This window comes from Eurosta solidaginis, chromosome 3, assembly GCF_040869045.1.
Source record: "Eurosta solidaginis isolate ZX-2024a chromosome 3, ASM4086904v1, whole genome shotgun sequence".
Lineage (NCBI taxonomy): Eukaryota > Metazoa > Arthropoda > Insecta > Diptera > Tephritidae > Eurosta > Eurosta solidaginis.
The window spans coordinates 122,384,215-122,400,684 of NC_090321.1; the positions used below are offsets into that span (position 1 = coordinate 122,384,215).

The 16,470-nt window shown below is 35.6% G+C and overlaps 1 protein-coding gene across 3 annotated transcripts; it reads left to right on the forward strand.

Moving 5' to 3' along the window:
* The first annotated feature begins 992 nt into the window (after positions 1-992).
* LOC137244269 (uncharacterized) lies at positions 993-12,489 on the forward strand. 3 transcript variants are annotated; one of them, XM_067773017.1, is made up of 8 exons: positions 993-1,416; positions 1,485-1,862; positions 1,933-2,101; positions 2,288-3,069; positions 7,093-7,496; positions 7,566-7,768; positions 10,885-11,247; positions 11,307-12,489. In XM_067773017.1, exons 5-7 carry the CDS (start codon positions 7,199-7,201, stop codon positions 10,906-10,908), a joined length of 525 nt encoding a protein of 174 aa, XP_067629118.1. In that variant the 5' UTR covers positions 993-1,416; positions 1,485-1,862; positions 1,933-2,101; positions 2,288-3,069; positions 7,093-7,198; the 3' UTR covers positions 10,909-11,247; positions 11,307-12,489. The 3 variants fall into 3 exon arrangements, with proteins under 3 accessions (XP_067629118.1, XP_067629116.1, XP_067629117.1); XM_067773015.1 differs by lacking the exons at positions 10,885-11,247; positions 11,307-12,489 and having other exon boundaries at positions 7,566-8,277; XM_067773016.1 differs by lacking the exons at positions 10,885-11,247; positions 11,307-12,489 and having other exon boundaries at positions 7,581-8,277.
* The last annotated feature ends 3,981 nt before the right edge of the window (positions 12,490-16,470 follow it).

Sequence of the window (16,470 nt, forward strand, 5' to 3'; positions counted from 1 at the left end):
TGACGATTTGGAATGAAAAATTGTGCAAATGAAATAGCATGCTGACAAATTTTGCTTTCCCACAATGTATCGTGCTCTCTCGCACCTATTATTTTCAAAGGGATAGCAAAATACGTCATTTTTGCGTGCGAAAAATCCGCCTTTTCTAATTCTGCAGAAAAGTGGAAAATTTTTTCAATTTGTGTGATTTACATTTTGCAGAAATTAATATACGCATTCTTTAATATTTTTTGGTCTACTAAAGTGTGTTTTAGCAAAAAAAACTCATATCAATGTGTGCATGTTTATAAAGAAAGAAAGTGAAATATGTAATAGCATAGTATAAATAATCGTGAGCAATTCTAATGCAGAATAGTAAATTTTGATTTCCACATACATACAAGAAAAAAATTCTTGTTACCATTAAGATTTATTATCCCAAAATTGAAAAAAAAAAGATTAGAAAATTCGGTGTAAAAAAACGGCTATGTGTGCAATAAAATCGCCTCTCTTGTTGAGATACCCCTCCATGGTCTCCATTAATTATTGTGACGGAGGTGTGTTTGCAGCAGCAAAGTGAATCCAAACAGTGTAGGTCGTGGTGGTTGTTGTTCGTGGTCCGCATCAACTGGACCAGGTGTGGCAATGACGCCACATCCAGTTATACCAAGGTATATACCACAACAGCAGCCGGGTAATGCAAGGCCACGATAGCAGCAGCAACAACCTCCCAAGGCTGGTTATCATCGTTGATTTATAAAAAAAACAGTGTTGTGCATCTTTAATGCTTAAATATTTCCTCTGTTGAAACAGTTTCCACGATTCACTGTTCAACTAAAGCAGCAGCCAGCGTATGCCACCACCGAACAGCTGATAACAAAAACTTGGATGCACAGCAGTTTAAAGCCAAAATGGAAGTTGAGGAAATATCTGAAAATAAGGTAAATATATGTTTCGCGTTATTAACAAAATCGCCCTAAATTTTATGAATTAACAGATCGCTACGACGACAAAGCACCCGAACGTGTGATCAAAGAAAGCACTACAGAAATTATTGCCGGCGGGGCCGTATTCTACAATCCAGTACAAGAATTTAATCGTGATTTAAGTATTTCAGTACTTAATGTATACTCAAAGCGGTTGATAAGAGAGCGGGAAGCGGCGGCGCATAAAAATCCGCAAAATACAAAGGAAAGCAAGCAATGCTAATGACAAGAAACCATACACGGCTGGTGGTGTAAAATACGATGATGTACTGCGAATAATGGAAGCGCTTGCTGCAACAGGTTTACGTAGCATAAGTTATGCAAAAGAAGTAGCAGGCGTGCGTGAAATTGTTGCAAATGATCTATCTAAGGTGGCAGTAGATTCCATTAGCGTAAATATGCGACACAATGGAGTGGAACATTTAATTGTGCCAAGCGAAGGGGATGCAATGTAGGTTTGATATACGAATCAATAGCTAGTGATTTAACTGTAATAATCAATAATAAAATTCGCAATAGGACTCTCATGTACCTTTCAACTTCATATGAGAAGCGTTTCGATGTTATAGACCTAGATCCTTAATGTTGTCCGAATCGCTTTCTGGATGGCGCTATACAATCACTGACGAGTGGGGGTTCATTACTTGTAACTGCGAATGATTTGGCTGTGCTGGCAGGCAATACGCCTGAAGCCTGCAATGCCAAATATAGTTCTGTGCCTTTGCGTATGAAATGCTGCCATGAGATGGGATTGCGTATACTATTGCATTGCATTGAAACGCACTCTAATCGTTATGGAAAATATATTGAGCCACTTTTAAGCATTTCTGCCAATTTTTATATACGCGTATTTGTGCGTATGCATAGTAGTCAAGCGAAGTGTAAATATAGCATGAGGTTGGTATACAGCATTTTGGCCTTTTACCACAATCCAATTACTTACCATATCTTTATATTATGAACACAGCAAACAATGAATGGTATTTCAATGCACTGGTTGTGATACCTATACGCTACAGCCTATGGGTATTGTAAAAAGCAAGATCTCAGATAAAGGCAATGCGGAAGAAAAATTCGGTATACCAACTGGACCAAATGTTAATACAAATTGTGCGCATTGCGGTGATAAACATCATGTAAGTTTCAGCTATCCCACTTAAGTATTTAAACTCGAATAAATCAAATTTTTTCGTTCTTACTTAATTGGTGCTTAACCGTTTAAACGGTTATGTCCGTTCAAAAAGGCGCGTCAGTCGCTTTTTCAGTGGGTTAACTGGCACCAATTGTTCACACCAAATTGTTTCTTATATTCCCAAATATAGATGGGCGGTCCACTTTGGTCGCATCCCATACATGATCCAACGTTTGTTGAAGAATTGCTACAAATCATAGAAGAAAAACCGCTAAGTGATTTGGACACAACGTCGTTTAAAAGGTGTGTTATCGGCGGTATGCCTGAACTTGTATTGGGTACATGAGTTTTTATGTAAAAAATATTCATCATATCCAACATCAATACCTCGCATTCAATTGTGGACGCTGTACGCACTACATTGGGTTCACGTAATATGGACAAGCATATTGTTGATTCCAGTGGTAAGGCCACAATTTCAAATGATGGGGCAAAAATTAAGAAACTATTGGATAAAATAATAACACAACGTAGCGTGCTCAAGTGGTATAAGCTTATCTGGAAAAGATATTTCGTAACGAAAACCCTGGAAGATTACCGCGCCTTGTCTGCTGTGGTTCAACAAAATATAACTTGGATGTTTGTTGCTCTTTTTCAATTTTCCTGAATACAAATGTCTGGATTGGAAAAATTTCAAGCAAATAAAGCTTGGCGTGCAAAAGTCAAGAAATTACTTGTCATGCAACGGTAAATGCTTATAAATATATCATTAAAATTGCATCAGAGAATTTAAACACAATGAGAAGGCGTTTTTTTGGCATCCACTGCTTACGATCCATTTGCATGTGACACGTCTTGCACTTCACCACTATTCCCCAAATTCATGTTAACTTAACAGGGTGCAAGACGTAACAGAAAATTCTCTTAACGATTTTCTCTGTTCGTCTGTTACCAAAAAATTCTCTGATCAGAGTAAGTATATTGCAAATTTAATTCTTTGTTTTTTTTGTAAATAAATTATGATGGTTGGAAGGTTGAAGTCTTCGGCACAGACGAAGACAGTCCTGTCCTTACTTGTTTTTTTTTATATTCAAAGTGTGAATTTGAATCTGTGCCTATGATTCAGGGCAAAACAAAAACAAAAGTGCTACAAGTGTATAGGGGTTGGGCAGCTCCGATGTAAAGAAATATTTTGACAAGTATAAAATACATTATTCAGTTAACAAATATAGTCAAAAAAGATTCAGAAAGCTGCATTAAAAATTATTATAAATTTTTGATTCAAATATAATTCCAAAATGTGGTTGAAAAAATATATTCAGTGTTTGATCATCTAAAGTATTCATATTTGAGTATTTCTTTTGTTCAATTGTATGGTAACTCATTATTTTGTCAGAAAGAGTAATCAAATTATATTGATATGCAGAGAAATTGAAAATTTAATCACATAAATGGTGAGTGGGTATAAACAAACCTAGATTGGTATATTTGTACATACATATATTCCTAAACTAAAGATCAGCCTACACCCCCATTTCCCACCCACTTCACTGATACCAATATATCCATGCATAAGCTAACAAATGTTTGTACATTCACATGTTCAAATAAAAGACAAACTGTTTCAATCAACCACTTCCTACAAAAACTATTCTTACGCACAAGCATATGTACAAATCTATGTTCATATGTAAGCTAAGAAATATTTTTATATTCGCATGTTGACAAACAAAACAAAATTCACTTCAACCATCCAACCATACCCACAAGCACACATACATATGTACATATGTACATAAGTTAACACGAGCTTTGTTAATTTTCACCCAACAATAGCTGACTTAACACTTGTACCGATTTTTGACTAAAGTCAATAATCGCCGCATCAACAATAGCTAAAACTAATAAACAGGAAATCGCGTTCCAATTAGTTAACACGAGCTTTATTAATTTTTACGCAATAATTGCTGATTTAACACATGCACCGATTTTGACCAAAGTCAATAATCGTCGCATCAACAGTAATAGCCAAAATCTGGTAAACAGGAAATGATTGCAAAGCACTTTAACTATTGCGTCTGCTACATGAAATAAAAAACATTCTTAAATGAACAATTTAATATTAAGTATTTTTGTTGAGTGAGCAATTTATAACTATAAAAACCAATTACTTGTAATCACTAGTTTTTAAGTTTATACTGGACTTCAATAAATGCGGACATGCTGTCCCACTAAAAATATATTTTTTTTGTTCCCTTAATCCGAAGGAAAGTAACTTGTATGCTCATGTTTTGTATGTAAATCGCAAAATCCTGAAAACTAGCTTCCTCTTGATTTTTCATTCATAAATGCTTCTTCTTAAGTTGTCCGAATTGGTGATAGAATTCGGCAACCTGGCATTTTGCAATTCGGCAACATGGCTTTTGATAAAATCGTCAAAAGACAAATTTTTGCGATTTTATAAATTCCAACTTCGATGCATATGGGGGGTATTCATTATGACGAGCATAACTACTTTCATAACCCCGCACTTTTCCTATGAAATAATACCAAACTATTTATAAGCCTGGCGGCCACCGTGGTGTGATGGTAGCGTGCTCCGCCTATCACACCGTATGCCCTGGGTTCAACTCCCGGGCAAAGCAACATCAAAATTTTAGAAATAAGATTTTTCAATTAGAAGAAAATTTTTCTAAGCGGGGTCGCCCCTCGGCAGTGTCTGGCAAGCGCTCCGATTGTATTTCTGCCATGAAAAGCTCTCAGTGAAAACTCATCTGCCTTGCAGATGCCGTTCGGAGTCGGCATAAAACATGTAGGTCCCGTCCGGCCAATTTGTAGGGAAAAATCAAGAGGAGCACGACACAAATTGGAAGAGAAGCTCGGCCTTAGATCTCTTCGGAGGTTATCGCGCCTTACATTTATTTTTTTATTTTTATTTATAAGCCTGTATGAAAGTACTAATATGGTAGTAAAAAATGCAAATAAACATGCACAGATATTGCCTAGTAATTGTCCACTAACATATTAACTATATAATCTAAAACTTTCCATCCATTGTTCATATAAATTATTGCAAATAATTTTCCCATATCCTGAATTGCCGAGTTGTCACAGCTTATGGACATTTTTATTTGCTATTTGAAACGCCCTATCATATTCTGCCGAAAAATTGTTCGCGCAGTCACGCAGCCAAATTTGCAGCAACTGTGTTGCAGTTGCTACATAAGAGTGGTGTTTTACCCGTTTCTGGCCCGAATTCGCACTGTGACGTCATACTGTATATGCTGACTTGTTTATCACATGTCAGTACAAAGTAAGAATTTTACATTATTTTCATAGATAAAAATTAATATATGGGAGCGGCGAAAAAAATTAAAGTAATTTTGCGAAGAAATATAACATTATTTCGCAAAAGAGCAATAAATTCGTTTATTTTAATTTTATAATAAATTCCCCTTTTAGCTGTGAGTTGTTAAAGGTATAAACGGCAACACTTTTAACCACCGACGACACATAATTTGGCTCGTGCCTATTGTATTTCGTCGGCTAATTGCTACGAGCATTGATATTTACATATACATGGCCGTATACGCGGATTGCCATAATTGATTTGGTCGCTTCATAACGCGGAAAGCGACAAGTTGTTTTATTAGTAACTTAAGACACTGCCACAGCATCAAAGCGACCAAGCTTTTTATACATGTCTGCCTTTAATTGGAGTATTATTGAATATGTATATATGTATGTACATTTGTACTTTTTTGCTTTGGTTTGGATTTTCATACATATATATTCAATGATACAATGCTCAACATCTGATCAACAGGCACATGTCTTTTGTGTATTGTTGGTCTTATTTACATATTTAAGGGTTGATTTGAGGCAGGTCAAATGTATTTAAGTTTGACTTGGCTTATCAAACCTGCCTTTGAAAATATTCAAGTACATAGGTACTTACATCATTGTACTGAATAACACATATAAAATGCTTTAGGAAATTTCTTTATAGGTACCTCCCCTCCCACCCATAGTCCAAATAATAACTAAATATTGTTTTATTTATTCAACTGTTATCAAATATTTTATTTATTTCAATTTTTCAATTTATTAATAATTCATACTTCATGGTTAATATGCATACATTTTATGCAAATTAACGTTTTATAAATATGCAATGGATTTCGTGTGCATAGAAATTCCAAGTGTGCAAATGCCGTCGGCAAAACACTATTTGCATGCATATTTTAATTTGCATACATTTTCCTAACATTTTAATTTATTAACAAAAAGGGATGGGATAATTCATAAATGTATGATTAATTTACATACATTTCATGAAAGGGCATATTTTGGGTATATGAATAGGTTTTTGTTTGTAAAGAAATAAGCAAAATTTCTGCAATTTGCATCAACATAAAACAAGCAAATATATTGCTATTATTATATTAATTAAGTTCAAATTCGTATTAAATCATAAAACAAGCAAATATATTGCTACAAGTAATAAAATTTAAATTTAATTAATCCTACTAAATACCTATATTCCCACAAAGAAATCATATTAAGAGAAAATCCAGAGAATTTATACACCAGCTGAAACTGTTGACAGAGAATTTTCTGCTGTTAACTGGTTAACATTGAAATTGGATTGTGTGTGGTGAAGTGCATGACGTGTTCACATGCAAAAAAGTTGGAATCTAGCAAAAACGCCTTCTCATTGTGTTTAAATTCTCTGATTGCATGCTTGTTTATGATGAGCCATTCGAGTGAGCATGGAGATGGATGTTTTAAATACTGTAGAGTAAATTGGCTTACTATATAAGAATTCGAAATTTTTCCAAATCTTTGACTAAAAAGTAGCTACTAGCTTGTATAACTTTATTACTTTACTTTTAAAAAGATAAATCACTTTAGCATGGTAATATATACCTATTATTAAAAATTAATACAAACAATATCTTCAACATTTTTTTCTCGATTCACGAACACATTTAGAAAGGCTACACCGCCTGCTAAAGAGCCGGTATCTTGCCAACGCTTTAGCTTGGATGTAGAGGATGTGGATCAACACGAAAGTAACGTTGCTATTAGCGGAAATGCAATGAACAAACTATTTGAAATGGAAGATGAAAATAAATCCAACAATGCAAACACTATAAAGAGGATTCCTTATAATTTTTCAACTAAGGCATCTTGTGACGAAACTATATTTGAATGCCAACAGCAACGTACGTCTGATGAAAGTTTTATGGCTTTGGAAAAAATGTGTGATAAAACAGCATCCGATCCTAACAGCACACTATTTAAGTACATACATAGCGAGAACAAGGATATGGTTAAAGAAGATGCTAAAAAGCGCAGCGCCGATGGAAACTATTTTAAAATCCCTTGTAAACAAGGTAAGTGAATATACAACATATTGAAAGTTGATAAGATTGCGTGGTATAAATTTAATAATATAATCTTAGAACTTCAAGAAATAGATGAAGAAGCACAATCACTGCAACGTCTATTGCATGACTTATGCGTACAGGAGCAGCATCAATTGGATAATGAAACTCCTTTAAAAAGTATTGATGTAACACTACTAGAAGATATTGAAGCGCCATCTAAAATGTGGGACTCCACAATAGTGGGCGATACCACTTTACAAACTTCACCTTTGAAAATGGTGAAACTTCTCAGACCATCTACTATACTAGAGGAAAATTGTGAAGATCAGTCTAATAGTTCTTTGGGTGGTGATGATGCATCATCACACATAAGCTTTCAAAGCGCTCAAAAAGGCAGTGAAACTTCAGCGACAACAAGCTTTTAAAAAAAAAGGCTTTACCTACACTCTAAATCTACGCCGTCATATACGTACTCATACCGGTGGAAAACCATACAAATGCGAATACTGCGAATGCACCTTTGCTGTAAGCGATCCAGTGCTGTCGCATTTACTTACGTACACATCTGGGCAAAAATATTCATAGATGTGAGTTTTGCCCATCAACTTTTCCTCACTTTACGAAGTTACGTACGTATTTAACTACGCACAAAGACGAAGATCCAGAAACGCGGGAGCGAAATATGACAGCCTTAAAGGAGGAGGAGGCTAAATTAAAGCAAAATTTGGCCACTAAAATTCAGCAGCCGCCAAAACCCAAACGAAAATATACGTGCAATTTCTGCAACAAGGATAAAGGTTTATAAGACTGTGATTGTAAATGATATTCATTTTACTGATCGTTAATTCACAGATTTTACAACTTCATCTAAGCTAAAGCGACATATACGTATGCATACCGGCGAGCGACCATACTCGTGCTCAGAGTGTGGGAAATCATTCATTGAAATCGTAAGAATATACAATAGGGTTCAGAGTTTGAACGGGCGGCAGTTAAAAATGGATTTATTTTAAAAGTTAATAAAAAAACTTATATCTAAACATATCCGTAAAACGAAAGGCACAAAAACAAAAGCTCAGTAAAAATGGGACAACTAAATGAAAGCTTATATCCATATCGCCTGCTGATTGGATTATCACCCGGTTGTTGTTGTAGCAGTTAGGTGGGGCGAAACACTGCTCAACAATATCACCCGGTCTCGGGTGCCGTTTCGAAAAGCACCTTTCTCAGAAAATATTTGAATAACCCCGTATATTAGAAAAGCCCTATCACAGAATTCGGTTGAAGAATGCCCTAACTCAGATTTGGCTTCAAAAATGACCGATCTGAGCTCAAATACAACACATTTTGACAATAGCTAGAGTGTTTATGAAACAAATTCTAAGATAGGGCGTTCTTCAAACGAATTCTGAGAAAGGAAGTTTTTGGAACGGCAGCCGAGATTTGGTGATATTCCACTCAGCAGCCGATATGAATATATGGTAAGTCTCATTTTTACCGACCTTTCCTTTCCTTTTTAAAAATGTGCTTAACAAATCCATAAGCACTGTAACGTTAACAACTTTTTCATACTTGTTTTTTGATTTTTATTGAGAGTGGCGATTTTAATATTAGAACGGCTAATTTAGACAATTAAAATAACAAAAATTACTACAAATCCAAATTTTAGTGAGGACCTCTAGTTTACCATAAAAATATTAAAATTAAAATTCCCCATCTATCCTATTCGAGCTAAAAAAAATTACTCGAGGTCAAAGGTCATTGCCTTAATAGCACCGCAGAAAAATTCCTCCAATTCTTTTCTCCTAGAGAGAACAATAATTGGGGAATAGGAATTTCGAATCTTCGAAGTCAGCTGATTTGCCAATTGAAATTTTGTTGCGCATTTCTATTTTTGTTAACAAATTAAAAGTTTAGTTATTGTTGCGAATTTGTTTAAAATTGAGAAAAAAAAATATAAGCAAAGCAACAGGGAGCAACAAACGAATGATGCAACCATCTTTCACACGTTGTTATTGTAGCAGTGCTTCGCCCCATCCAATAGGTGCGACCGATCAGAAATTATCATCAATATCCTCTAACGGGAGTCCAAGGAAACTTGCTGTTTCGACAGGGGGGACCATAATGAAAGGGGTGTTAGAGGCGTTGGTTCCACATTACAATTAAAGATATGGTTGGTGCCATGTGGGGACACATTGCAAGCGGGCATACATTTTGTATGCCGGGGTTGATTCTGGATAGGTAAGAGTTTAACCTGTTACAGTATGCAGAACGAAGTTGAGCTAGAGTGACTCGCTTTTCTCTGGGGAGTATGCGTTCCTCTTCCGCGAGGTTTGCATACTTTTCTTTGAGTACTGGATTCACCGGGCAATTCCTAGCATAAATGTCCGACGCTTGTTTATGGAGTTCACCAAGGACCTGCTTGTGTTTTTTCACTTCATACGGCTGGGTTCTCAGGAGCCGTATTTCCTCAAAATGCTTACGGAGATAACTCCTTAGGCCCCTAGGCGGTGCTGGTTGACCAATCAGATGTCTGTTGGGATGCTCAGGTTTCTGGGTATTCAACAGGAACTGTTTGGTCAGCATCTCATTTCTCTCCCTGATGGGGAGTATTCTCGCCTCATTATGCAGATGGTGTTCTGGGAACATAAGAAGACAGCCCGTGGCAATTCTGAGAGCAGTATTTTGGCAGGCCTGTAGCTTCTTCCATTGGGTAATTTTTAGGCTTGGCGACCATATGGGTGACGCATAGCACTTAATCGGCTGGCTAATTGCTTTGTGTGTAGTCATGAGCGTTTCTTTATCCTTTCCCCAGGTACTGCCAGCGAGGGATGTGAGGATTTTGGTACGGCTCTGAATTCTCGGAACAATTGCGGCTGCGTGCTCACCAAAATGTAGATCCTGATGAAAGTCACACCCAAAATTTTAAGGTGTAAGACAGTCGGTAGGGTAATGTCATATGGTCGACATTTGACGCGGCCATGTTTTAAATAAGATCACCGATGATTTGGTTGGTTACAATATCAGGTTTCGCAAGGCGACAAAACTGGAGAGATTGGGGAGATAGCTGTTTATTTTATTACAAAGCTCATTGGTGTAGGAAACAATAGCATAGGTGTAGAAGCAATAGTGACTCCTTCTGGTGGTAAAGGTAGCTATTGATATGTAGAAGTAAAACAGAAATTTGATGAATATGAGTTTTTTTTAAGTTATTGCAAAAAAGCGTTGAGGATTTTTAATATCTTACGAGGTACCTTCGTACATGTTTCTAAGAATGAAGAATGAGACCTATTCAAACTTCGCTATACTTTAAAATACGATACTTTACCCCATTTTAACACAACTATCATTTATTGATTTTATTAAATTTTATAAACTGTTTCTTCCTCCACAGTTCCATTTCCGTATTGGATGGTAAATATGGCTTTCGCATTTTCTCCATCAATAACTGACAAGGTGGAAAAAATCTATGCGTGTAAATCGCAACATATCTTGGTCGAGCGTTTCTTCAATAGCTCTCTAGTGGTGATGGTGACAGCAGAGAAACCCAACTGTTTACAAATGTTACAATATATCAATTGCGTCTACGGCTCAAATACCCACATTATATGAATGAATCGAACGCACTTAATTGTCTGCCTAACGGATAGTATACATATTCATCAATTCGAAAATATTGCATCAAACGAACTGGGTCTGAATACTGAAACAGTACACATATTCAAAATCGATGAGGAGGCTGTGATGATGGTATAGGGTGAGTTGTTGAATAACATACGAAAACCACTTTAACCCATCTATATATTTGAATTACAGCTAAAGCTTTACAAACAGCAAAAATTGCTGGCGCCAGGCAATTGGAAAAGGCAGTGAAGCATTCATCACACTGTACGGATGGTGTAAAGTTAGAAACTGCTGTTGTAATAGCTGCCACCGACACAACGGTCATATCTACTTCGCCGAGTAACGGCTCGTCCGACTATCTATCGAAGACAGTATAATCATATCTTTTGCCAACACAGGTTAGCGATGTGCTTGCACAGGAAAAGATTTCAATTGGAAAACAAAAACCAATTAAGAGAGTTTATTTATTATTAAAGTATTTACTTTTCTTTATATCAACAGTATTAATTTAAGTTGCAATATCACGTACATATATAATAAGGGATGTGATACGATTGCTGTCGGAATTAGATTTGAAACAAATCAATACTCCTGCTAAGGGTTGTAGAATTATTGCATGAATAATTAGATTTAGAACAATAATAAGTCTGACTTAATTACAAGTCGTACATTTTTAAATTCATCAATTACGACAGCAATCGGATTCTACGACACCTTTGAATATTCTTGATCTGAAAAAAGAGTAAACCTAATCTGAATTTCTACTAAGCTTTCAGTTGTAGATTATTCAAATAATTGGAGTTTTTTCTAAAGCTTAAAATTATTTTCTGCTCGCTTAGAAAAGATTTCAATTGGAAAACAAAAACCAATTAAGAGAGTTTATGTTATTATTAAAGTACTTACTTTTCTTTATATGAACTGTATTAATTTAAGTTACAATTTCATGTGCATATATAATAAAGTATGTCGTGCTACGATTGCTGTTGGAATTAGATTTGAAACCAATCAATACTCCTGCTATGGGTTGCAGAATTATTGCTTGAATGATTAGATTTAGAACAATAATAAGTCTGACTCAATTACTAGTCGTACATTTTTAAGTTCATCAATTACGACAGCAATCGGATCCACGACACCTTTGAATATTCTTGATCTGAATTTCTACTAAGCTTTAAGTTGTAGATTATTCAAATAATTGGAGTTTTGTCTAAAGCTTAATATTATTTTTTTGCTCGCTTAGAAGAGATTGGAAAACAAAAACCAATTAAGCGAGTTTATTTATTATTAAAGTTCTTCTGTTTTATATGAACTGGATTAATATAAGTTCCCATTTCATGTACATATATAATAATATTGAAAATAATAAATATTGAAAATTCAATTTTTTGGTTCATATTTTATTCATATGGCTGCTCCAGGTAAAGTAAATCTGCAAGTAAAATTCACGTTATATGGCGGTTATATAAATGGTAAAACCGCAGTAAAATTGATTGTCAAATGGCTCGAAAATGTAGAGTGAAATGACGGAAAAATGACCGCCAATTGACGAGCATTGTGACGTGTGTGAGCAGCACAGTGCTATGCTCACATCCTATAAGTGGGAGCGGAATGCACGATCACATTAATAGGAACGAAACGGAAAATTTGGTCACAAAAGTTCATCACGCCCATGCAAACGTGACTATGAATATAACCGCCGCAGAAAGTCACGATGACCGTAAAATGACTATTAAAATGACGTGGAGCGTTTTTGCAGGGTTTTACATTGCTGTCGGGAAAAAGGTAATGCATGCGCTCTCTCAAAATAGTGTACGTGTGACTCGCTTTCTCGCTCTTACCTATTGTGTTTTCGACATTCCTTCTCGCTCGATGTTATTTACATTTTTAAGTTACTTCATGAGTTATGCTTTCGCTATCGCTAACCAAAACATATGCAACAACAACAACACATGTAACTGGCCTATCGGTTACCCGTATCGGTTACCCTCTGTCAAATCGGTTTTTCCATGATTGAAACGCGTCCTTTATGTTCAGATAATATTTAATTATAAATAATTCATATATACAATGTTTTTTACAATTTAAATTATTCCCTTATTACTCTAGTGAACTTTACATATGTGTATATTGATATGTACAAGCTAATTAAGTACAATAACGTCTATTAATAGCTGTGGTCTTTATGAAACTTTCGAAGCTCAGTGATGATGCCCAATTTTTCCTGCGATGGTGGTGTTGTTCAAAATCAATTTGCAGAGCGATATGAGTTTTGTAGGGATAATACCGGAAGCCCCAATTCGTGCTATCAAAGTAGATTTACAGGTGATATTGATCCTTTGGTCTTGACCCTTTCCCATAGTATGCTTGTTAGCGCCTTATCTGTGGTACTAAAAAGGCGGGGGGATAGTTGTCGCAGTTTTCGTATAATTTGAGCAAATTTATGTTCTTCAGCTACAGCTGGAATATTGCTATGCGCACAACGTCAAAATCAAATTACCTAGAATTAGAAAGAAACTAATATCAGTAAGGATAGATTATTTTAATATATTTAACCCGAAAAGTGTTCTATAAATAGGGCTCCACGATTACCCCTTTTCTGAGAGGCCAAAGGCACAAGGGACTCAAGGAGATTTCAGATAACTAGAATCAGGGGTACCCGAAGATACTTCGCTGTTGCATTCATAGAGAACACAACATTATAACAAGGGATAATTGATTGATGTTACGAAGGAAATTAGACGTGCTACAAAAACAAACAAATGCAGATGACTGTTTAATTCAGCAACAACAACAACAGTTTAAGTCATTATCCGAAGTTCTTGTATGGACGTGCAGTATGGAAAGTGCAAAGTACTGCTAAAACTGATTTCCCCGAGTAACCCGGGAACGAATTGATGTGACTACGCCTATCCTTCTTTAGCAGCAGGGTCTAGAACCAGTTCCCTGTTGGACAGTAAAATAAACTTTGGTTATCAAGTTGATCATATGCTACTACACAATATACTCGTTTGCTGCATCCGACCAGTACATCCAACTTTCCCAGATTTTCTGGGCTCAGCAAGAATATCCTCCTGAATGGTGCATTTGTTGCACGCTGCTGCCTGGCCGTTCACCCAACAACACAAGACACGACGGAACTTTCCTTGGGACACCCATGGTCACTAACGCTTCTCATGGCTCCAGCGGGTTAGGGGGCTTAACTACAGCTTTAAATTCAAAAACAGAACGGAGTCCCAGACAAACGAGACATTTGGAGTTTATAGCACAATTTACTGATGACATACAATACATTAAAGGAGAATCCAATGTTGTAGCAGATATGCTATCTAGAGCTTTCGAGGTTAATGCAATACACAATACAGAGCTGAATTTCAAAATTTTACAAAGCGAACAACAAAATGACAGTGATTTAAGCGAACTAATATCTAAAATACAATTTTTAAATTTGAAGTTAATTAATATACCTATATTAAATTTCAATATTTGGTGTGAAGTTTCTGGAGATACACCTAGACCATTTGTACCGAGTAAATTACGGAAGACGGTATTTGACATGCTGCATGGAATTGCACATCCTGGTACAAGAGCTACACGAAGGAAAAAATATTATTGGCCTAATATGAATAAGGATATTAATATTTGGTCAAAAGAGTGTCTTAATTGTCAGAACTCTAAAGTTTATCGTCATACAAGATCCCCTGTTGTCAAAATTCAAATTCCCAAAAATAGATTCGAGCACATCCATTTAGATATAGTTGGACCATTACCTATTTCAAAAGGACATCGCTATATTTTAACGATTATTGAAAGATTTACTCGTTGGCCTGAGGCATATGCATTAAAAGATATTTCAGCATTTACAATTGCAAATAAGTTTTTAAAGAATATATTTCTCGGTTTGGAGTTCCGATAAAGATAACAACTGATCAGGGTAGCAAATTCACATCGAAATTATTTTCAGAGTTAACTAAATTACTTGGTAGTCATCAAATAACAACATCCGCATATCACCCCGAAGGAAATGGTATGGTTGAAAGGTTCCATAGGCAATTAAAAGCTTCTATAACGGCTAGAGAAGACACAAATAATTGGTATGACGAGTTACATGTCATATTACTTGGTTTGCGATCTATTTACAAAGAAGATATTTCGGCTACACCGGCGGAAATGGTTTTTGGCCGGAGTTTACGTTTACCCGGGGAACTTGTTGTTCCATCAGCTGAGACTAGTTCATCAACTGAAATTTTAAGTAGTTTACGTGAACATTTTCGGAATATTAAATCTAATTTAAATCATCATAAAAATGTTGATACCGGAATTTACGTTCCTAAAGATCTACAAACTTGTAAATTTGTTTTTGTTCGCGTTTTAAATAAACATTCGTTGCAACAATCATATGAAGGACCTTTCAGAGTTGTTGAAAAGGATAAGAAATATTTTAAACTTGAAATTAATGAAAAAATTAAAACTATTCCTATAGATAGGTTAAAACCAGCGATTATTGAAACAACGTACAAAAACAATACCACTAATAATACACATAAAAAGAGAGTAACATTTAATTTGTTTGATATTAATTTTTCGTGAAGGGGGAGTATTGTAGGGTTCTTATATTCAATTTGTTTATTGTTTATACTAAGTTATATTTATTCTACTTTAATATTTATTACTTAAAAATTTTGTTATTGTAAATGTAAAAAAATATTTAATTTTCAGTTTTGATTTTTCTGTTTTTTCAAAAATTTTCTGGTTTGAAAATTATTCTATTTTTGGTGTTGGAAATCATACGTTAGTTTTTGATAATAAAATAATTCAAGAAACAACCAAAATCTATTTACTTAACTGGATAAATACAGGCCCCAATAAAGGCATTTGGGGCGTTCGAAATAAAGTCAGCACTGGTCCTTCAGTGCGTAGAAAAGCTAAATCAATTAGGAGCACACAACGTAGTACTGTTGCCCTGGGTCCTAGGCCACAGGGGAGTAGAGGGTAATGAGCAGGCGGACTCAGTGTTTAATTTATTGCGTCCCTCCCACAAATTGTCATCCTCCCAGCAGATCCTTGCAGCGGGCCTGCGCCATACTCTCCTCTTCTGGGAAGGTATCGACCCCAATCCGGGTCCTTCTCCTGACCCCGGTCCTGAGAAATGAGTTTGCTGCATTTGCCGGAAAAGAATCTTTTTAGGACGGTCATATATATAAGGGCCTGAAATATTTCAATGAACTTCCTAATCACATAAAAAGTAGTAATAACTTCAATACTTTAAAAAAAAGTTTATTGGAGCATTGTAAAACCCTTCCAATAAGATAAAGTTTTTCTCCTCTTATTTTTTACATGATATATCCGATACTGGAGC